At 54.5% G+C, this 20,817-nt stretch overlaps 2 protein-coding genes across 2 annotated transcripts; one reads left to right on the forward strand and one right to left on the reverse strand.

Moving 5' to 3' along the window:
* Positions 1 to 1,134: 1,134 nt before the first annotated feature.
* SLC7A3 (solute carrier family 7 member 3) lies at positions 1,135 to 8,443 on the forward strand. Its single transcript, XM_026848554.1, has 12 exons — positions 1,135 to 1,249; positions 2,656 to 3,064; positions 3,271 to 3,429; positions 3,516 to 3,696; positions 3,798 to 3,910; positions 4,866 to 5,088; positions 5,269 to 5,408; positions 5,488 to 5,590; positions 5,892 to 6,082; positions 6,750 to 6,916; positions 7,197 to 7,305; positions 7,412 to 8,443. The coding sequence occupies exons 2-12, from the start codon at positions 2,695 to 2,697 to the stop codon at positions 7,543 to 7,545; spliced, it is 1,890 nt and encodes a 629-aa protein (XP_026704355.1). The 5' UTR covers positions 1,135 to 1,249; positions 2,656 to 2,694; the 3' UTR covers positions 7,546 to 8,443.
* A 9,271-nt stretch (positions 8,444 to 17,714) lies between these two features.
* On the reverse strand, positions 17,715 to 20,674 carry LOC113480224 (nuclear cap-binding protein subunit 2). Its single transcript, XM_026848846.1, has 4 exons — positions 20,479 to 20,674; positions 20,060 to 20,241; positions 19,128 to 19,266; positions 17,715 to 18,483 (listed from the first exon to the last, which is right to left on the reverse strand). The coding sequence occupies exons 1-4, from the start codon at positions 20,563 to 20,565 to the stop codon at positions 18,385 to 18,387; spliced, it is 507 nt and encodes a 168-aa protein (XP_026704647.1). The 5' UTR covers positions 20,566 to 20,674; the 3' UTR covers positions 17,715 to 18,384.
* Between the last annotated feature and the right edge of the window lie 143 nt (positions 20,675 to 20,817).

The raw sequence follows: 20,817 nt of genomic DNA on the forward strand, positions 1-20,817 counted from the left end.
CTCTCTCCCCCTCTTTCTTCTTTCTCTCTCCCCCTCTTTCTTCTTTCTCTCTCCCCCTCTTTCTTCTTTCTCTCTCCCCCTCTTTCTTCTTTCTCTCTCCCCCTCTTTCTTCTTTCTCTCTCCCCCTCTTTCTTCTTTCTCTCTCCCCCTCTTTCTTCTTTCTCTCTCCCCCTCTTTCTTCTTTCTCTCTCCCCCTCTTTCTTCTTTCTCTCTCCCCCTCTTTCTTCTTTCTCTCTCCCCCTCTTTCTTCTTTCTCTCTCCCCCTCTTTCTTCTTTCTCTCTCCCCCTCTTTCTTCTTTCTCTCTCCCCCTCTTTCTTCTTTCTCTCTCCCCCTCTTTCTTCTTTCTCTCTCCCCCTCTTTCTTCTTTCTCTCTCCCCCTCTTTCTTCTTTCTCTCTCCCCCTCTTTCTTCTTTCTCTCTCCCCCTCTTTCTTCTTTCTCTCTCCCCCTCTTTCTTCTTTCTCTCTCCCCCTCTTTCTTCTTTCTCTCTCCCCCTCTTTCTTCTTTCTCTCTCCCCCTCTTTCTTCTTTCTCTCTCCCCCTCTTTCTTCTTTCTCTCTCCCCCTCTTTCTTCTTTCTCTCTCCCCCTCTTTCTTCTTTCTCTCTCCCCCTCTTTCTTCTTTCTCTCTCCCCCTCTTTCTTCTTTCTCTCTCCCCCTCTTTCTTCTTTCTCTCTCCCCCTCTTTCTTCTTTCTCTCTCCCCCTCTTTCTTCTTTCTCTCTCCCCCTCTTTCTTCTTTCTCTCTCCCCCTCTTTCTTCTTTCTCTCTCCCCCTCTTTCTTCTTTCTCTCTCCCCCTCTTTCTTCTTTCTCTCTCCCCCTCTTTCTTCTTTCTCTCTCCCCCTCTTTCTTCTTTCTCTCTCCCCCTCTTTCTTCTTTCTCTCTCCCCCTCTTTCTTCTTTCTCTCTCCCCCTCTTTCTTCTTTCTCTCTCCCCCTCTTTCTTCTTTCTCTCTCCCCCTCTTTCTTCTTTCTCTCTCCCCCTCTTTCTTCTTTCTCTCTCCCCCTCTTTCTTCTTTCTCTCTCCCCCTCTTTCTTCTTTCTCTCTCCCCCTCTTTCTTTTTTCTCTCTCCCTCCTCTCTCCCTCCCTTTCCCTTGCCTGCCCGTTGCTTGCTGGGTGCTCACCATCTCAGGCGCCAGCGTCACAGCGTGGCATTCAGCAAGACACCTCTCCGACACCTCTCTGGCCGTGGGATGAACCTCCCCGGAGCCAGCCCATCCGCCAGCCGATCCTAGGCTGGCTCTGCTAGGGGCTGGTGAGGGTCTGGGTGCTGAACATGGGTCCCTTCACTGGGCACAGCAGGGCCCATGGGCATGCAGAGGGGGCGGCTGTCCCACATGTTCCTGCTCTGTGCACTTGGGCTTTCTTTTTTGTGCTTCTCTGGCAATGAGCATGTTTCTTCTGCCAGCTCAGAGCAGTTTCCTGAGCTGGTGTTGGGCATCAGAAATTATTGGAGCAATCAAGCAGCACTGGGAAGGCAGCTAAAGCTGTCTGGACAGTGGCTGGGGAGCGTGCCAGTGCTGGGACACTTGTTGTTCCCTTGAAACCTGGCCCAGAGGCAGCCCTGGGCTGGGATGGCTCCTTGGGCCGAGGCTAGATGTGGCACATGCCAGCTCAGGGGGAGGATTCTCCAGTAATGGGCTGGTTTGCTGGTTATGGGGAAAGCAGCCAAGCTGGTGGCTGCCACTGCAACCCTGGTAATCCCCCTCAGTGGAAAAGGGTCACAAAGTTATCCTCATGTATACTTATGCTGATCCATACAGTGTGGCATTGGTGCTGCCCCGGGTGCCAGGCTGGAGCGTGTTTCGGTTCCCAATGAAGGGAGAAGCTGGTGGGGGGAAGGTACTGGTCACAGGGTGCCAGCCACTAGCCATGGGCATGAGGACCTTCTTTCCCTGTGGCTCCTCTCACCCTGTGCCGGCTGCCTGCTCCACAGGGTGTTTGTCTCCCAGAGGTTTTTGGGGATGGGTGGCTGCTGTGAGCAAGGGGAGTGGGAGTGTCACGTGTTTAGGGCAATTGCAGCCTGTGGAGCCCGTGGGCTGCTTGGCAAGTGCCGTCAGCACATGAGGGATGTGTGCTGGGGCCTGCGCTCTGTGTCTGGCCACACATCCCTACCGAGGGTTTAAGTGCAGATGCTAGGAGCAAAGGAGAAATGGCTGTGTCCCAGTGAGTCAGCCTAGCCTGCCAAATCCTCTCACTGGAGGAATGCTTTGTCTCCCTGCCATCGCCCTGCACACACCCACACACCAGGCCGGAGGGATGCGCCAGCAGTCAAGTTTGGGCCGAGGGATCTCCAGGCTGCCAAATCAGTGGGGAGTTGCTGGGAGACAGTGGGGAAGCTCTGGGACGTGCCCAGGGGCCCCGTGGTGGGGACCACACAGAGCTTGTGCAATGATCTCCCACCACAGACTCTCTGGATTCACCCCTGGCTCTCTCCGGGCGTAGGGGCTGTGCAGGTGGGGTACGTGCAGCCCCATGGTGCCTTGGAGGGAGCCACCATGGTCTCTGCCCCATCAGTGTGGTGGGGTTTTGGTGCTGATGGGGTGGCTGGGAGCAGGCACAGCTCCTGTGGGCATCACTGCCTGCCCTGCTGCATGCAGTGTGGGTCCTGCTGCCTGCAGGACATTGAGCTTCACGCTCCTGTGGTCCCTTCTCTTGCAGGGGTTTTGAGTAACTGAGCACCACCCACAAGAGGACAAGATGTTTGGGGGAAAAATGGCCAGCTTTGGGAAGAAGCTGATTCGCCGGCGCGTGGTGGATTTGAGCTCTGAGGACACACGTTTTGCTCGCTGCCTCTCCACTCTGGACCTCATAGCCCTGGGGGTGGGCAGCACGCTGGGGGCTGGTGTGTACGTGCTGGCAGGGGAGGTGGCCAAGGAGATGGCTGGTCCTTCCATCGTCCTCTGCTTCCTGGTAGCTGCTTTCTCATCGGTACTGGCTGGACTCTGCTATGCAGAGTTTGGGGCCCGCGTCCCCAAGACTGGCTCCGCCTACCTCTACAGCTACGTCACTGTTGGTGAAATCTGGGCTTTCACAACTGGCTGGAACCTCATTCTCTCTTATGTGATAGGTACGGGGCCTGGCAGGGTGCTGGCATGTGTGCCTGGGCTCCTTTCAGCACTGCAGTAGCAGTAGGGGTGGTTTATGAGGGCAGTATGTGGTGCTGCAGGAGCAGGGTGTGGGGTGGCATCAGCAGGGAGGTGGGTACTGGAGTGGGGATGGCTGGTGCTGCTCTGCCCTGGTCTTGGACTGATGCTCAGATTTGCCATCAACCAGGCACGGCCAGCGTGGCTCGAGCCTGGAGCGCAGCATTCGACAACATCATTGGCAACCACATCTCCACCTTCTTCATGGACAAGACCTCACTGAACCTGCCGGGGGTGCTGGCCAAGCACCCGGACTTCTTTGCTGTGATCCTGATCGGGCTGCTCACTGGTGAGTGCGTAGGAGCAGCTCTGTGGCACAGCGGGTGGTGGTGTGGGAGCTCAGCAGGTCCCCACTCACTCCTCCCGTCCCTGTAGTGCTACTGGCCTTCGGTGTCAGTGAATCTGCCCTTGTGAACAAAATCTTCACGGCGGTGAACCTGGTGGTGCTCGGCTTTGTCATCATCGCCGGCTTCGTGAAGGGAGACATCAAGAACTGGCAGCTCTCGGAAGAGGACTACAGCAACCTCTCGTACCTGGACCCGCTGAATGACGTCGAGTAAGGAGAGCAACCGTGCCAGGCCAGGATCCAGCACAGGGCTGGCACCAGCCCTGCTGTCCATGCACCCCGTGGCAGCTGCTCTCCTCCCTCCTTTCCAGGAAAAAAGACTTTGGCTCTGGCGGGTTTGTCCCCTTTGGACTGGAAGGGATCCTGACGGGCGCTGCCACCTGTTTCTATGCCTTTGTGGGCTTTGACTGTATTGCCACCACAGGTACCACCCTGGGTGAGGGTGGTGTGGGTACTTCCCCAGCCCAGCCGGGTGGGACCCGCCGGGGAGGATGCTCCATGGCGTGGGAAACAGCCCATCCCACCGCTCCTGGGAGGTTTCCCTGCAGTAGCTCTGTCCCCAGCTAGACCAGTACTAAAGGGCTCACAGTCTGCCCTGCCCCAGGAATAAGGGGTCCCCGCACCTCGTGGTGGGAGTGGGGCTGCACTCTGCCTGTGCAGGCAGCTCCTGGGGCAGCGGGAAGCATTTCTGCTGCTGAGTTGAAGCTGTGACAGTGCTGGGAATTGCTAGTGCCTCCTGGTTATTATCCAGCCTCAAGCAACGTTTTTCTAAATGATTGAGTTTATGCAGAACCGCTGCTCTCTGGAGCGCAGGGAGCCCTCTTAATTTCCTCTCATTCCTCTAGGAATCTACTTAGCGGGTGGCTGGTACAGGCTGTTCTGCCTGACCTCCCTGCCTGTGGCTCCTGGCCCTCAGGGGCTGCCCAGCAGCTGCCTCCTTCCCTCCTACACTGGCTGCCGAGCCCCTTGCCAGGGAGTGTGGTGCAACGGGGGAGCACACCTTTGCAAAGGCTGGGTGGCAGAGGGCATGGTGGCTGCATCGCTGTGCCCATGCACACGGATGATGTGCATTCAGCGAGATCTGGGGAGTGGGAGCTGCTGGTGGGGGCAGAGGGCTGGCATGGCTGTGGGGTCTACAAGCCCAGCTGCCGGGCAGCCCCGTGCCTGGAAGCCAGGACTGCAGCCGCACACCTCTGCTCTCTGCAGTGCCAAAGCCTCTGCCAGCACAGCAGCATGGCAAGGGACCCCTCCTCTCTAACAGCCCCTGCCTGCTGCTGCCCAGCCCCACGCTGCCACAGAATGTCCCTGCTGTAACTTGTCCCCGTGGTGCGGGCATAGACGCAGAGTGGGGATGGACACTACCTCTTATCTCTGCACAGGGGAGGAAGCCAGGAACCCACAGCGCTCAATCCCAATTGGCATCATTGTGTCCCTCCTCATCTGCTTCGTGGCTTATTTTGGGGTCTCTGCGGCCCTGACTCTCATGGTGCCCTACTTCCTCCTGAACAAGGAAAGCCCTCTGCCTGAGGCTTTCAAAGCAGTGGGCTGGGAGCCTGCCCGCTATGCTGTTGCCGTCGGCTCGCTGTGTGCCCTCTCCACCAGGTAGGACTGGCTCCATCCCTGGCATGGCCTGGCACAGCATGGGGAGCAGCAGCATGCATCCCAGCTGGGCTGGGGGTTTGCCCCATCCGTCTGGTGTCCTGCTCCCAGCACTGAGCTGGTCCCCTCCCTGTCTGGGTGGGGGGTGTCAACAGCTTCCCTGAGCCACCTCTCCCCATGCAGCTTGTTGGGGTCCATGTTCCCCATGCCCCGTGTGATCTATGCCATGGCAGAGGATGGACTGCTCTTCAAGTTCCTCTCCAGCATCAACAACCGCACCAAGACCCCTCTATCAGCCACCATCGTCTCAGGGTTCCTTGCGGGTAAGGCTCCCAGCTGCTGCCTCACACTCAGCCCCACGATGATCCAGAGCTGTGCTCATGCTTCATGTCCTCATTGCAGCGGTGATGGCTTTCCTGTTTGACCTGAAGGACCTGGTGGACCTCATGTCGATCGGCACACTGCTGGCTTACTCCCTGGTGGCGGTGTGTGTGCTCATCCTCCGGTGGGTGCTTCTTGTGTAGCGATGCCCAGGGCAGATGTGGCTTGTGTCAAGCCTGGGGCTCATGGTCAAAGTTTTTTCCTGGGGGGATGCAGCCTGGGGAAGCATCAAGCCTCTGAGATGGAGGCTGCTCACAAGAGCCTGCGTGGTGTCTCTGGGCACATCTGTGGGGTGGCTGTTGTGGGGCTGCTGCCAGAGCAGCACATGGGGCTGGAGGAGTGGGAGGGGTATGAGGGTGCCGCCAACTATCCCCCTGGGCTGGGAAGTTCCTCGGGCTCCGCTGCAGCTTGTCCCATCTGCTCAGGTACCAGCCTGGGCAGCTGAACTCCCCAAAGGCCATGGAAATGCTGGAGCTGAATGGAAACGAGGAGGAGAGGGTGATCACGAACCCAACCATCACTGCTACCAGTGCCCTGCAGATGCTCTTCAACCCACCCACGGACACCCCCACTGCACTCTCAGGGCGCATCGTCTACATCTGTGTCTCAGTCATTGGTGAGTGAGCAGGAGCTGGTGGCTGATGTCCCCTCCTGCCAGGGGCCAGAGCATCTTGGTGTGTCTTGGCAGAGCTGGGAAGGGATGGTGGGCACGCCGGGCAGAGGAGAGGATCCGGGCAGCACAGGCTGTCACCTGCTTTTGGCAGTGCCAGTGGCCTGTACTGGCCTGCTCTGCCCTGAGCAGTGTGCCAGGCACCAGGCATGGCTGGGGTTTGGGGCACACGGGGGCTGATGGAGGATGTGGGCACTAAGGCAAGCATGTGTGGGTGGTCATGGGAGCTTCCTGTGACGAGCCTGGCCCAGGCTGGCCACTCAGCAAGGTGGTCCCTAGCCCCCTGAGAGGGCTCAGGCTTACCCAGTGAGGTTTGATCTGTTCATCAGTGGCTTCATTGCGTGGCCAGAATGGGGTGGCTTGGCCAGGTCTGGGTAAGCATCAGAGCTGGGTTTGAGCCCAGCTGAGTGCAGGCTCCCATCAGCTTGCCAGGCTGGAAAATTCCGCCTGGAAAAGTGCTTTCCTAAGGCTTTGGTGTGGGTGTTGGAGACAGCACATGCTGGACCCATACCTGACCGGGAGGAGTTGGTGCCTCAGCCCAGCCATTGGTGAGGCTTGGGGTCCCAGGGAGGCCATGTGCCATGCAGCCCCTCAACTGCCCCCTCTCTTGCAGCCACACTGATCACAGTTATCTGTGTGGTCCTGACCCTTGAGATGACCGCGCTGAAGGATGCCAGTGTCATCTGGATCATGCTCCTGGTGCTGCTCCTCGTAGTTCTGCTCATTTCCACCATCATCATTTGGAGGCAGCCACAGAGCAACGTGCGATTGAACTTCAAAGTGAGTGCAGCCCACAGCAGCTTGGCATCTGCACCCCCATGGACCCCTGGCAGGGTCTGGGCCATTGCAGGGTCTGCCAGGGCTCAGTGCTGGGCAGTCACCACCCAGGAAAGTGCAGGCCTCTGTGATGTAGCTCTCTGAGGTGTGGTCCCCAGCATGGCAGTGCCTGGGTGCTCTCTGGGCTGTGCCAGAGATAGGATCCCTCTGTGGCCAGGAGCATCCTCAAGCCTGGGTGAACCCCTCAAGGCACAGCTGACATGGTGTCTCTTGTCCCTTACAGGTACCTTTCCTCCCATTTCTGCCGATCTTCAGCCTGTTCATTAACATCCTGCTGATGGTACAGCTGAGTGCCAGCACCTGGGGGTGGTTTGCCATCTGGATGGTTATGGGTAGGTGTCCTGCGGAAGGGAGCGTGGTGTCTGCAGGGTGTCCCCTGCAGGTCTGTTACACTGGCAGCCTGCTGCTGCACACTTCATTGTGGAAACTGTCCTGTAGGTTTTATGATTTACTTTGGCTATGGGATTCGGAACAGCGTGGAAGGGAAAAATGCAGAGGAACCCTGTGCCACAGTAGAAAAGCCTCTGTGCCACCCTGAACTGGACCTCAGCTCTGAGGCTGCTGCAGTCTGAGGGATCAGGCACCGGCACTCCGTGGACCTCTGTCAGTATTCCTACTTGAGGACCAGATCGTGATCCACATCATACATTCATCCCATCTCCTGAGGGGAATGAGTCCCAGAGTCAGGACCGCGGAGTGGGCTGCCCTGTCCCCTTGCAGAACAGAGTTCACAGAGTCCCCAGGCCAGGTGGGAGTGCTGGTGGCTGGGGGCTGGTCTCTGCCGTTCCCCCAACCCCGCCAAGGGGCAGGACACTGTCATTGCCCTGCTGCTGTGGAAGCTGCTATCAGAAATGCTGCTTTCCCTGCACACGGGAGGCCCCACGTGATGGTGCAGCTGTATTTGTTCCATCTGTCCATGCGGCTGTGGTCACCACCTCCTCTCTGTGCTTTCCAAGTGCTGGGTGTTTAAATGACAACCATGGCTGGAGCCGTGCAAAGAGGCTTGGTATGGCTCATTCTGGTACTGCCAACAATTCGGTATTCCCTGGCAGCACAGGGCTCAGCTGGCCGAAGCTTGTGGATTTGCATCCCACACTGAGCCCTGTGCTGCCCTGGTCATGCTGCTTGGTGTGAACAGCTAGCTCAGGTGTCTGTGAAGATGTCCACAGTATAGCTGTACTGCTGTCCAACATTGTATGCTTTTGTACAATTGTTAATTTTAATGTCAATTTTTATACTTATTAAAGTAAATGATGTTTAAGTGCTTGGATCTGTTGCTTCTGTTGCATCTTGTGTTCATGCTCTGTGGTCACTGACCCCTGGGCAGGACCCCATGTGCTACTGGGCCGTGTGCCAGGCTGGTGCCAGTGCAGAGCAGAGCTTGGCCACAGCTGGCTCTGCAGAGTGAGTGCCCTGCCCAAAACCGACCCAAAACCTGCCGCCTGGCCCTTGCACTGTCCCTTGGGGTGCAGTGCTCCAGGCCAGCTTGCCCCAGCATTGCTGGTACCTGTGGGCAGGATGCCAGCCTGCCGTGGCCTCATCCTGCAGTCCCTGTGCTGCCTGGGGGTGTGTCACCGGGTCCCAGGGCAGCAGCTGCAGTGAAGACCTTGGAAGTATCTCCTGGAGGCTCCAGCAACGGCCTGCAGAGGAAGTGTAGCCAGGAGCTGGGCTGCATCCATGTGAGAATGGTGATTTCCTAGATTCTGGTCTGGTCTAAATCAGACCAGTCAGATTATTCTGCAAAATAAACTAATTTAGGGCAGATGGATCTTGCATGGGTTTGGCATCTCCCTGTTTACTGGCAGTGGAACAGGGTCACTGCACGGTCAGTGGCAAGGGATCCACACCATCAGCTCTGCTTGACCCCTGGGCTGGCACCGCGAGCCCTGCCCCAGGGCTGTGCCTGGAGTGAAAGGGCTTCAGCGCCTGCTCTGGCCCCACACTGGGCACCGCCTGCCCCCAGCTGCTGTGCCCTGCCAGAACCTCAGGCTCCAGCCCAAAAACACAGCTGACTCCTGGCACTGACTCCTTGTAGGTGCTTCCAGCTCTCCTTGGTGTGCCATGCTGGGTCCCACCACCCTGGCTGGGGGCAGCACATGGGGGCCCTGCTGAGCCCTGAGCCCGCAGTCCCCCCAGCACTCGGGTTCAGGTGCTGTTGCCCAAACCACTAGGGCCTGTGATAGGGCTGCAGCCCTCACCTCTAGCTCAGCACTGCTGCAGACCCCTGTGCCTTTGTGCCTGTGTCCCCATGCACGTGTGCACGTCCATGGCCATGTGTGGGTCTGTTTGTGCCCACAGACATGCCTGTGCCTGGCTCCAGGCCATCCCACTGAGCACTGGTGTCCCATCCTGGGCACCCATTGGGACTGGCAGAGCTTTGGACATGGAGTGGGGTGATGGAAGCCCTGGGCAGCTCCCAGCCTGGCAGGTAAGCAACTGTCTGGCAGCCATCAGTCCGTGCCAGTGCAGGGGGGGTGGGTCAGCGCCATCTTGTCATGGCACAGGTGCTGGCAGGAGTGCAGCAGCCCTGTCCACCCCTGAGCCCCATGCTGGATGCCCTGCCCTTCTCTGCCTGCCTGGAGAGGCCACGCCAGTTCTTGGCATCCACTCTGGGGGGATCCTGCCTCTATCTATCCACTGCCTCCTTCTGCTCCATCCAGGCTAGCAGAGCTGCCAGGGATGGCACCGCATCCTCCACCAGGCAGTGTCTCTGCTTTTCCCAGGCTCTGCTGGCACTGCTGCACGTCTTCGTGCAAGAATTGGTGGGTAAATAACACCCAGCCAGAACCCCAGCATGTTGTTGGCACAAAGGAGCTGCCTGTGCTGCTCCCACTGCTCTAACTGCTGTGTGTGGCCCGCTGAGATGCTCTGATAGCAACCCAGGGCTTAATTGTGCAGAGAGGGGCTGGGAGGGAAGAATATTCCTGGGTGAAGGCTGTCAGTTGTTGGGGGCTGCAGGGTGGGCTTTTTACTCCCATACCAGTCTGGAAAGGGCCATTTCCTGGTTTGAGAAAACGCAGCAAAAAGCAGAACCTGGCTTTGCTGCTGAGAGGCTTGGTCCCCAGCCCTGCACACAGCTGCCTGTGGTTTGCCCCATCAGCCGGGGAGTTTCCACCCAGATTTGCAGCACATGCTGCGTTCCTGCCTGCTGCCTGGCCGTGGGCATCTCCGGGGTGGCTCCAGCCCCAGCAGAGAGGCTGGCAGAGTCCTGGAGGGAACTAGACAAGCCTGAAGCTGCTTCCCTGCCTGTGCCTGGGTGTTGGGCAGACCGGGCACAAGCGTGGGCAGGAGCACGGGAGGCAGGGATGCCTCCTGTTTTCAGTGCTATCTTGCTGGCTGTAGCGCTGGAGGCAGCACTCAGCCCAGGCTCCCCTGGGAGCTACAGCGAGGGCGTGATCTCCCTGTCGCCACCCCCCTGCATTTAGAGGGGAGCTGGAGGGTTGTTGGCTCTGGATGTGTTTAGCTCAAGCTGTACTGAGGGGGCAGGCAGCTGGGGCAGCATTGCAGTGGAGACCGGACTGCGGCCACTGGCTGAAGGCAACGTGCTCTGGCTGTGGGCACAGCGCTGGTGGGCCAGGGTGTGGAGGGTGCAGATAGCAAGAGGCTCTCAGCCTCCCTCCCTGCCTGGCTCCACCCTGTCCCCTGTGCCTTTCATAACCCCATGCAGTGCCATGTGTCTGGTGCAGACCCAGGCTGCCCTTGGGGGACATGGGGCTTTCTTGGTGCAGGTGTCAGAGCAGCTCTCTCTGCACACCAGCTGCTTGCCAAGGAAGAGCCTCTGGGGGTGCTGCCAAGAGGAGCCTGAGCGAGTACGCAGGCTGGGGGCAGGATGGAGACGGAGGGCTGTGCTGCTGAGCTGTTGGAGGAAGAGCTGGCACTGCAGAGCCTGCACTGCTCCCCTGCCAGAACAGGGGTGGCCCTGGCATGTGGAGATGTAGCAGCAGATTAAATTTTAAATTTGGTACCATGATCCGTTTGGGAGTTAAAATAGGCTGGCTAGTCTGCACTGTTCTGTGACACCAAATACTTCAATGTGAGGAACTAATGTTCAGCCTTCTCCCCTCTAGGACTCACAAGCAGGTACAATTAGATCTTCCCCCCTGCAGATGACCAGCTGGTGGAGGGGAGCCAAGTGGCTGCCGGGTGGGATGCATCCATCCGCAAGACACAAGGCCTGGAATCCAGGAAATCCACCCCGAGGCAGATGGGGTTATGGCGCGACAGAGAAAACTCATGAGCTCGTGATATTTCTGCAGCGGTTGTGCTGCAGGGCCTCACCGTCCAGAAGAGCTCCAGGAGATCAAAGCTGGTGCCGGGTGAGATTCCTATCTCTCCTTACTCACCCTGCTCCAGGCAGGTCCCAACCCTTCTGCTTTCTGCGGTAACAGCTTAAGCACGCAGGACCCAGTAGCTGGCAGAAGGCAGCATGCATCCGATAATCCTCCCAGCCCTGAGCCGCAGCAGGTGGTCAGCTCTCCAATCATGCAGGCTTAACGCTCTCCTTGCTTTGCCTTTGTATGTCTGGCGTGATGACTTGCTGCCAGGTGCTTGCTCCTCTCTTGCTCTCCTTTCTTCCCAGTGCTGCAGCTGGTGACCTGGTTCACACTCTTGTTTCCCAGCCCACGTTCCAACTAGCCAAAGGGCGGTTCTTGTCACAGCCTGTCCCAGAGCAGACAACACCCCGCAACAATGCCCGTGCTGAGCAGGAGGCCACCTTGGCCCCTCAGGACTTCCAGGAGTACGGTTATGAGACAGTGTCACCCGCACAGTGTCACCCGCCCCAATGGCACCCGCATCCTCACGACAGTGGAAGTGAGTCCCAGTGCAAGTGGTATGGAGAGGAGAAGGCACAGGTGGTGTGTGTGATGCAAGCAGCAGATTTATGGCACGGACAGGTGGTTTTTCATCAGTGGGAACCACTTCCTGATGAACTACCCCTTCTCTGCCACTGTCAAGGTCTCCATGGGCTGCACGGGTGTGCTGGTGTCCAAGCAGCACATCCTCACTGCTGCCCACTGCATTCATGACAGCAAAGACTAAGTGAAGGGGGCCAAGAAGATCAAGGTGGGTTTCCTGACACAGGTGCAGGGTGCAGGCAATGGGAGAGGGAGGCTGGTGATGCGCTGGGCACACTGGTGCTCACACATCAGGCTGATGGCAGCTCCAGCAGTGGAGATGGCTTGGAAGAAGATTCTTTTCCCAAGGTTTGACAGCAACAGGCCAGGTGAGCTGATCTACTGCTTCTATGGGGTGAAGGATGAGACAGTCCACATCATCTGCCAGCACTGTGATGCCATGCCTGGTGCATCCAGCTCTGGGGTGTATGGCAAAGTGTGGGACCCTGTATGACACAAATGGGAAGGTGATCAGGGTCTTCTCAGGGCACCAGTGGCTGGAAGTGGCTGGGGAGCACCACAACTATAATGATGCTATTTACCTGATTGCTCTAAAGTTTGCTCAGATTTGTTACTGGATCAAAGGGGACTCTAAAAGCTGTCACACTGAATAAGAACCTCATCCTGTCTCTTCCCCTCCCCAGTGCAGATGGATTTGATGTGGTGTTCCTGAGTGAGAGCATGGCCAAGGAGCCTGAGCAAGAGCAGTGTTTCCTGGCAAAACTGCTCCACTTTGTTCTGTTCTTTATCGTGGAGGAAGGAAGAGGGTCTCCACAGATCACCAGAAACGGATGGGATTCCAAGTCCTGATTCCCCAGAAAGCCTGAGGGTGGTTTAAGCGCCTCTGGTTGATGCTGGCATTAATTCAGCATCAGGGTTCTTTGCAGAAAAAGTTTGTCTGTTGGCCTGGGGAAGTGGCCTCTGCTTCCAGCACGTTAACTTCTCACGACTTGGAGAGGCAGCCACATGCTTGCTGCTAAGCTGTACCCAGTTTCTCTTGGGTCTCATCTGGTGTCTCGGTCTGTTGGCTGCACTGCCCAGTTTGGCACTGCCCAAGCAATGTGAGAACAAAGGGTTTTCTCTCCTAATGGGACCTTTTTGTGCTGATGAAAGGTGTCTGAAAGGCAGCCTTGGAGCTTGAGTCTTCTGGGCACAGAGTGTGACACAGCCAGGAGCCTGGCCAGGACAGGAGAGTCTGCTCTGGGACCCTGGCAACCACCGTGCTTGGGAATGCTCTTGGCAAGGACACCTCTTCTGAGGGATGCAGCATGGTGGCACGTGGGTACCTACATGTGGCAGCACGGCCTGAGAACTGGGAGAACCCACTGATTTGCAAACTTTCTTATCTCTCTTTGGTTCTGTCTAGGATTACTGTAGAAGGAAGGAATCTTGGCATTTACTGCAGCTGTAGTGTTTGAGGTGGATTCTTTTAGGCAAATGCATGTATTTGAATAAAAGTCAGCGCAAATCTCTTTGCAAAGGTTATGTTGAAAGAGAAAGGCTGCATAGATTGCTAGCCTTGGTTTGGGACTTGCTGAAGTCCCAACTCTTCCTCCAGACTGAAGTGAGTGGAACAGGGAAATCTGTGTTGAGCTGAAATCACAGTATCTTGCAAAAGTAAGGACTGATGCCTTCTGCAGTCATAAAACAACCCAGGCATCTGGCTGAACAGATTTCTGCATGTTCTGTCACATACATAGGCCTGATCTGTCTAACAGGCCACACCAGGCTGTTCCAGGAGCAAACTGAAAGCTTGCCTTACGTTTCCCTACCTCGTACCCAAGAGATTCTTTTGCTAATCCTAGAGTTTCATGGCTGATACCTCTCCCCATCTTCCTTAAGATTTCCTGTTTTCCTGCTGTGTTTTCCCAGGCAATTATTCGCTCCATAACTCATATTCTCCATGAGGGACCCCACGCTGATGCTGCTTTGCCAGGCTGGACAGTTGATTGCTTGTATTTTTCACACCTAAGTCAATGTCCTGCTCTTTTTCACTGCATCTGAGGGGCAGCCCGCATCACAGGCTTCTCAATGCTGTCATTGCTTAAACCTGCTGCAGGCTAAACATGCAGTTCCTTCAAGACCTGTGACAGCTGTACAGGCGCAGCAACCTGACTTGCAAAACAAACAGGCAGGAGACATTTCAACAAACTGAATGTAGCGCGCACCACCCCCCCCCACTCAGTTATCGAGACTTGGGGGTAATGTGAGTATTAAACTAATTTAAATTGTATGCCTGGTCTGCAGATGGGTGTGCAACAGTTACTATTATATTGGATGAGATAATGCATGAAAAATGATTACACATTTCTGGGCAGGAAGCAGCTGCTATTATTTACATAACACAAACCCATTTACAAAATTTAACTTGTTTAATGGAATTACCTGCCCTAGCTGAGAGGTTCTTGGGGACAGATCAGAAAAGGTTTTCATCTCCTCTGGTTCCTTGTTCAGACCCTAAGAACAGGTGTCAGCCATGCTATTCTTAAAACGGGAAGAACACCTGTCATAAACACAGGGAAAGGAGTTCCAGGTTCCTTCCTCTCTGAAGTGCACGTTGGGCCTTTGTTTTGCTTTATAAACTTCCCTGATTGTGGAATAGGTGACAGGATAGGGAAAGTTCTCCTAGAACCTGCTGATGTGAAACATAAGGACTTGCCTTATTCAGAGCAGATGTACAATTTATAAGCAACTTCCTTCTGACATCTGCCTTCAGCTATTGCAAAACAGAAGAGGAAGAAAAGCCAGTGCCAAGACAGAAGCCAAGAGAATCACGGCAAGACTCATACCCCTTTTAGTGTCCATCTCTGTGTTTGCAAGTGAGAGCACCAACAGGAGTTTTTGCCCCCCAGTTCATGGCATAGAGCAAGTGATTTTGATGCACAAACTGCAACAGATACAGGAGTCACTATTGTAGGAGTTTATCTTGGCTGGATGCCAGGTGCCCACCAAGCTGCTCTATCCCTCCACACCAAAGAAGTCTTGGTTTGTGTGATATTGCCACTGGTACACCATCCTGCAAGCAGTTGGCACCAGCTGTTCTTTAACTCAAAGCAATCCCACAACGAAGGGACCTTCTGAGAAGCAAGGCAGGGTAGAAAGCTGTGAAGAAATCTTCTCTGCATTTACATTGGCTACATAAAAAGCTCGCTGGTACCCTCTTGGGTTCTTGAAATACCCTCTCCTGAGGTAGTCTATGCCAAGGATACGAGGGGCCTCTGGGCCAGTCACAGTGGCAGGCTTTTGTCACTTGTCCCCTCTTAACCTCACCTCAGCCTCCAGCACAGACAATGCTTGGCATCCTCCCATCACTCCAGAGATGGGTTCTGTGTCCCCATACCCTGATGGCAGCAGTGTACACTGTGCACCAGTGTCTGCCAAAGCCTCATACTTCTGTGGGTCTGATGTGCCGGGCCACTGAATCCACACAGTCCAGTATACCTGGTTGTCCCTTTCCTCCTCCTGGTTGAAGGCAGGGACACTCTATTTCTGTTTCTGGTCAGAGTATTCACTGTCTGACCCTTTCAGTGCCAGACCAGAGGTCCCCTCACCAGGATCAAGGAGGTGATCTCAGTCCTTCTAGGTCTGCCTTCTTGTGTCTCTACAGCAACAAAGCCGACAGCCTTCTTGAGTGGCCCCTTCTTAGCAGATGTCTTCTCTCTCTGTTTGTGTACAGAGCTTCCAGCTTAAAGGTGGGTTCACCATCCCATTTAATGTCCTCCCCCTGGTCACACAGGGAGAACCAGAATGCACCACATGGCATGTGCCTGGGGCTCCCTGTCCCTCTGACTGGGGCAGGAGGAGACTGAATTCTTGGGGTGCCCCTGACAACCAAGGTGCTGGTCTATAGGGATGAGGAGGGACAGAGATTTTCTTCAAAGTTCTGGAGCCAAGGAAACACTCTTTCCACAGTTGGTGTATCCATATCCGGGCAAAACATCATTGCCAAACTGCTAGAATATGACGCTGGGGCACTTTGAATCACCTTCCTCCACATGGCCTGTGAGCACAGGACTTCCTCAGGATCTCTGGAGACCTCATCATTGTCTAGATCACTGTAGATGACTTGAGCACCACTAATTCTCTCAGGTAGAGGATGCTTTCATCTGTGGTAGTCCACTTCCCTTGGGAGTTGACAAGATCTTCCTTGAATGTATATCTTGCCCTCACACTTGAGAGGAGCTGTCTCCAGAGATTGTAAATTGCTGCATGTTTTCCAATTCCTCCCTCAATTCCCTGGTTTCTAGCAAGGGAACCCAGCTCTTGAGCTTCCCTACCTTCCAGTCACTGACTGTCAGCCCCATTATCCCAGCATCGGAGCAGTCAGGCTGCAATCTACTCACCTGGCTTGTGGCTGTAATCTTGCTGCATGTCTCAAAGTTCTGATGAGGGCAGAGACCTGGTAGTTTCTGCTTCTTGTCTGAATTCTCTCACTCTTTTCTCCAATTTCTTTAAGAATCAGCTTCTTGATGAAACCCTTCCTCTTCTTCCTTTTCCCTTACTAATCAATGATATGGATTTGTTGAGCTCTTTGTCCCATTTCTTTCACTACTGGAGCAACTACTGTAGTTGTTTAGTTCCCTGTAACTGCTATCATGTCCTCATATATAGTTTGCACCCTGGTCTCAGTCAAGGTATTCTCACAGGTGATTTGGGTCTCTGCCTTAACCAATCCTCTGATAGTACTGAAGTGTGGCTCGATGGGCACAGGCCGAGCCCCAGTACAGTGCTAGAAGCTGCAGGTTTTCACTGGGGTAGACAAGACACCCTTTTATCAGGCAGCACATCAGTCTGACAAGGTTACTTGCCTGTTCAGGAAGTCCTGGGCTCTGGGAGGTGATAACCACCCTAGGCATCTGCCCAAATGCTTCCACACACCCTGCCACCCAGGGACCAGCTGCCTCAGGGTGCATTTAAGTATCGCCTCACCCAAAAGCTGTCTTCTCTTACACCAGGATGACACCAGATTCCACAAATCCCATAATATGCCAGCCAGGTTAATTAGTAGTATTAAACAGCTCACATAAGGGTGAACAAGGACTTCAGGAGCTTGTATAATAAAACCACCCACATTAATCCCAGGTAGGGAGATGTATTCCCTCATATTTTCCACAAGATAGCTCCCCCAATACAGCAAGGCCATCAACACCAGGGCAAAGCAAACAGCCAGTTTGTACTAGCATGTTCCCAAGCTCAGCAAAATAAAGAGATAAGCACTGCAGCCAAAAAAGCTCCATAACCTGCACAGAAACTTGCTACTTGACTACTACAGCTATAGCATGCTTAATATAAAACTGCTGTTGTCTCAGGCCCCGTGTTGTGCACCAGAAAGGACTGCAGGGGGTTGACCTTGGCTGGATGCCAGGTGCCCACCAAGCTGCTCTATTCCTCCACTCCTCAGCAGGACAGAGGAGAAATAAGGATCAAAATAAAGGCAGTTTAACAAAGCAAAAGCAAGGCCATGAGTGGAAGCAAAGGAAAACAAAAGATGTCCAGCCACTTCCCAGGAAGTTGGGCTTCAGTAGGCATAGTGGTTGCTCCAGAAGACAAATGTAACCATGAACACTGCCCCCCACCCCTTTGTCTTAGCTTTTGTTGCTGAGCAGACGTCATCTGGTATGGAATACCCCTTTGGTCAGTTTGGGTCAGCTGTCCTGGTTACATCCCCTCCTAAGATCTAGCCCACCCCCAGCCTACTGGGTGAAGGGGGAAACGAGACAGCCTTGATGCTGTGCAAACACTGCTCAGGAACAGCCAAAACACAGGGTGTGTTACCAACACCTTTCCAGCAACCAATACAAAGCACAGCATAAGGGCTGCTAGGGGAATATTAACTCAGTCTCAGCCAGACCCAATACAATTGTTTATTTAAAAAATTAAAAGAAACTTTTAACAAAATCACGCCGAACAGTGAGGATCTGAAAAGCCAGGCAGCACTGGGGGCATCATAAAGAGAAATGCTCTGCAGGCCCTGACCAACCCAAGGGCTAGAACGTGCAGACAAACACCTCCAAGTGGACAAAAAGACCTTGTTCCACTTCTCTCATCCAAACATGGATACTGCCTTGTAAGCAGATGAGGTTGTAAATTGGAAACCTGAATCTCTTGTGTATCCCCACAAGGTGCCCAGGCACCTGGAGGGTTCTGATGGTGGTAAGCTTTTAAGAAGTTCCACTTGAAAGCCACCACGGCTGCAGTCACAGCTTGGAGGAAGCCACCTGCTTAGTGGCAACGTGAAGAGTATGTCATTGCACAAGGTGTGTGTGACATGCTGCATTTCTTCTCACCCAGAATCCTGCAGAGCTGTCCATTGTTTTTCTCTTGTTGCCCTGTATCAGCACAGAACATCCTCTCTAGCCCAGAAGAAAGGGGGAATGAATACATGTATATCCACAGTCTAAGGAGGGTCACCTTTTGCTGGAACTTGGATCTCGCTCCCTACCCCAATCCAAAATGTGACAACAGGGCTAGCTCTGGAAGGACAGAGCCCTCTACGAGCTAGGACCCACGAGGCAATTAATAGATCGCAGGCTGATGATTCGCCTTCTGCATCTGAATGATCTTGCCAAAGCCACCTCTTCCCACATCATAGTCTGTCCGGTACTCGTCTCGCACCTGGGGCACAGCAAGAACACAGATATTAGTAACCTGCACTGCCTGTCTCCTGCTAGACTTCAGAACCATCATCCCCTCCTTGCTCAGCTAGTGGAGAACTGAAGTTCAGGCTAGAAGCACTTTGACTCGTTTGAAATCTCATCAAATAATCCACCAAAAAGTTTGGCAATAGTGGTGAAAATGACAAATGAGGATATATCTGATGGCTGACATCTTTTTAGACAAGAAGGAAAGACCCCAAAATATTTTCATTCAGCTTTGCAGTCCAGCTTTCAGAATTGCCAGGCTTGGCCTCCAGAACATTTTCTTCCCTCCACCCTGGAAATCTGCAAAGAAACCTTATGTTTGCACTGGGGCAAACTGCTGTGTTATGAGATTGACCTAGCAGCTATGCTGTTCCCCTCCAAGCAAATTCTGCAACGTTTTAAGAGTACTAGCTGGGATTACGGAACATTCTGCTTGCATTTGCAGAAAGTTTTAGAGTCCTAATCAGTTCTATATCTAGCTTTTAACACCAGGCATCAGTTACCAGAACAACCTGCGAGCAGGTGAACTTTACACATTGCTCTGCGTGAGACAAAACTAGCAAAGCAGTACAGTCTTATGGGGATCAAATTCAAGGCATGAACTGGTGTTGCCTTTACCTGTCCTCCTGTCTTTCCTCTTCCATACTGTCGCCCCTCCTTAAATCCTGCATCCCAGTCAGTTCGAATGATGCGGTCATCTAGTCGTGTGCCATTGATAAATCGCATTGCGTGTTCAGCGTCCGCTCTCGTGTAGTATCTGAAGCATACTATAAGAACTAAGCGTGCTATTTTGTTGGGTACAGGGAATATAAAAAAGAGAACTATTATATTTGAGAAGCTGAAAACCCCTGTCTTCCAGCCTTTTCTACTCTTCTCTATGGGACCAAAACCTGAGCTTATATAAATCCCAAGTTAAAAACAGCTCCCACACATAAACGTTGTTACTACCTGCACAGACAAGAAGCTTTGGATCACTTATTTCACAAGTAGGTGAAAGAAACACGTTAAGGCCTTGCTAAGGGCAAGAAATCTGTAATATGCCTTTTTACACTATGCAAAACTTGACTGAATTTGAACATGAGGGGCAGGCTTTGCAAAGACAGCTCACGGTACAACTTGTACAAGCACGTACCCTGTGCTTGGGAATACTGCCATAGCTTATTCTGCTACTTCATTTAGGTGTAAAGCTAAGGTGAGAAACGGAACACATGCTCTGGCCACGCAAGAGCTCAGACTGATGATTGTAACAGTTCTCCTTTTGACCCTAAAATCACTAAAGAAATGAACAAGTTAAAGGAGCTCTCTGCCACCTCCAGAAGGTACAGCAGTGGTAGCACTTTTCACCTATGGCACTGCTCTACAGTCTGCCTCTCAATTAAGGTGGTGGTGGTGAAGTAGCAAGGTTGGGAGGGAAGTCTCCACCAGAAAGCACTTGACTACCATTCCTTTACAGGTTTTCCACAGCAGCACAGCAAAGCTTGCTGTGCAGAGAGGAACTAAACGTGGCAACCACACACAGGCTGACAGTAGCAGGGAACCAGAAAGGATACTCGACAAAGCAGAAGCCACAGGGGGTTTTCTTGATCTTGTCCAGCCCCATGACAATCCTCTTGACGTCTCCGCACTTGGAGAAGAGCTCCTGGATCTGCTCCTCGGTGGTGTAGAAGGACAGGTTGCCAACATACAGCGTAGAGGAAATTTTCAGGGATTTCTCCTGCAGCTGCCTGCTACCCTGAGGGCAGAGGGGAGCACACAGCGGGGTGAGCAGCACGCCCCGCTCCCGGCGCCAGGCCTCGGCGGGCACCTCCCGCCACCCCGGAAATACAGTGCCCTCCCACTCGCCGGCTCCTCGCGCGGCCTTGTCCCGGTAACAGCCCTCCCCGTCAGGCGCTGCTCCCCTCCCCGGCCCGGCCGGACCGGACCGGACCCTACCGCCTCGGGCCTCGCCGCCCCACCGACCCAGCCGTACCCGGAAGTGCTGGTCGCGGTACTGGCTGATCTCGCAGTAGGAGTCGCTGTTGAGCCCGCTCAGCGTCGTGTGGAGCAGCCCCGACATCTCACCCGCGCCCGGCCGGGACCTGCTCCCGGGATCCTTCCAGAACCGCCGCGGCGCCCACCGGACGGCAAGCGAGACAGCCGGTCCGCCGCGCCACCCGATTGGCCCCAGAGCCTGTCGCTCGGGACTGGAAGGCGGGGCGATGGCGCCGGACAGCCAATCAGCGTGCAGATCCACGGGCGCGTTGGATTCGGCGCGGCCGTGGTGGCCGGGCCCGGCATGCTCCGCGGCGGCGCGCGCGCGGTGGGCGGG

The sequence above is a fragment of the Athene cunicularia genome, assembly GCF_003259725.1.
Source record: "Athene cunicularia isolate RWA chromosome 4 unlocalized genomic scaffold, athCun1 chr4_part3, whole genome shotgun sequence".
Classification (NCBI taxonomy): domain Eukaryota; kingdom Metazoa; phylum Chordata; class Aves; order Strigiformes; family Strigidae; genus Athene; species Athene cunicularia.

Coding starts and splice junctions, on each gene's coding strand:
- SLC7A3 (XM_026848554.1), top strand. CDS start 2,695: ATGTTTGGGGGAAAAATGGCCAGCTTTGGGAAGAAGCTGATTCGCCGG. Junction 6,083..6,749: donor CATCTGTGTCTCAGTCATTG/GTGAGTGAGCAG, acceptor CCTCTCTTGCAG/CCACACTGATCACAGTTATC. Junction 7,306..7,411: donor TGCCATCTGGATGGTTATGG/GTAGGTGTCCTG, acceptor ACTGTCCTGTAG/GTTTTATGATTTACTTTGGC.
- LOC113480224 (XM_026848846.1), bottom strand. CDS start 20,565: ATGTCGGGGCTGCTCCACACGACGCTGAGCGGGCTCAACAGCGACTCC. Junction 20,242..20,478: donor ACCGCGACCAGCACTTCCGG/GTACGGCTGGGT, acceptor CTCTGCCCTCAG/GGTAGCAGGCAGCTGCAGGA. Junction 18,484..19,127: donor GAGGAAAGACAGGAGGACAG/GTAAAGGCAACA, acceptor GCTGTGCCCCAG/GTGCGAGACGAGTACCGGAC.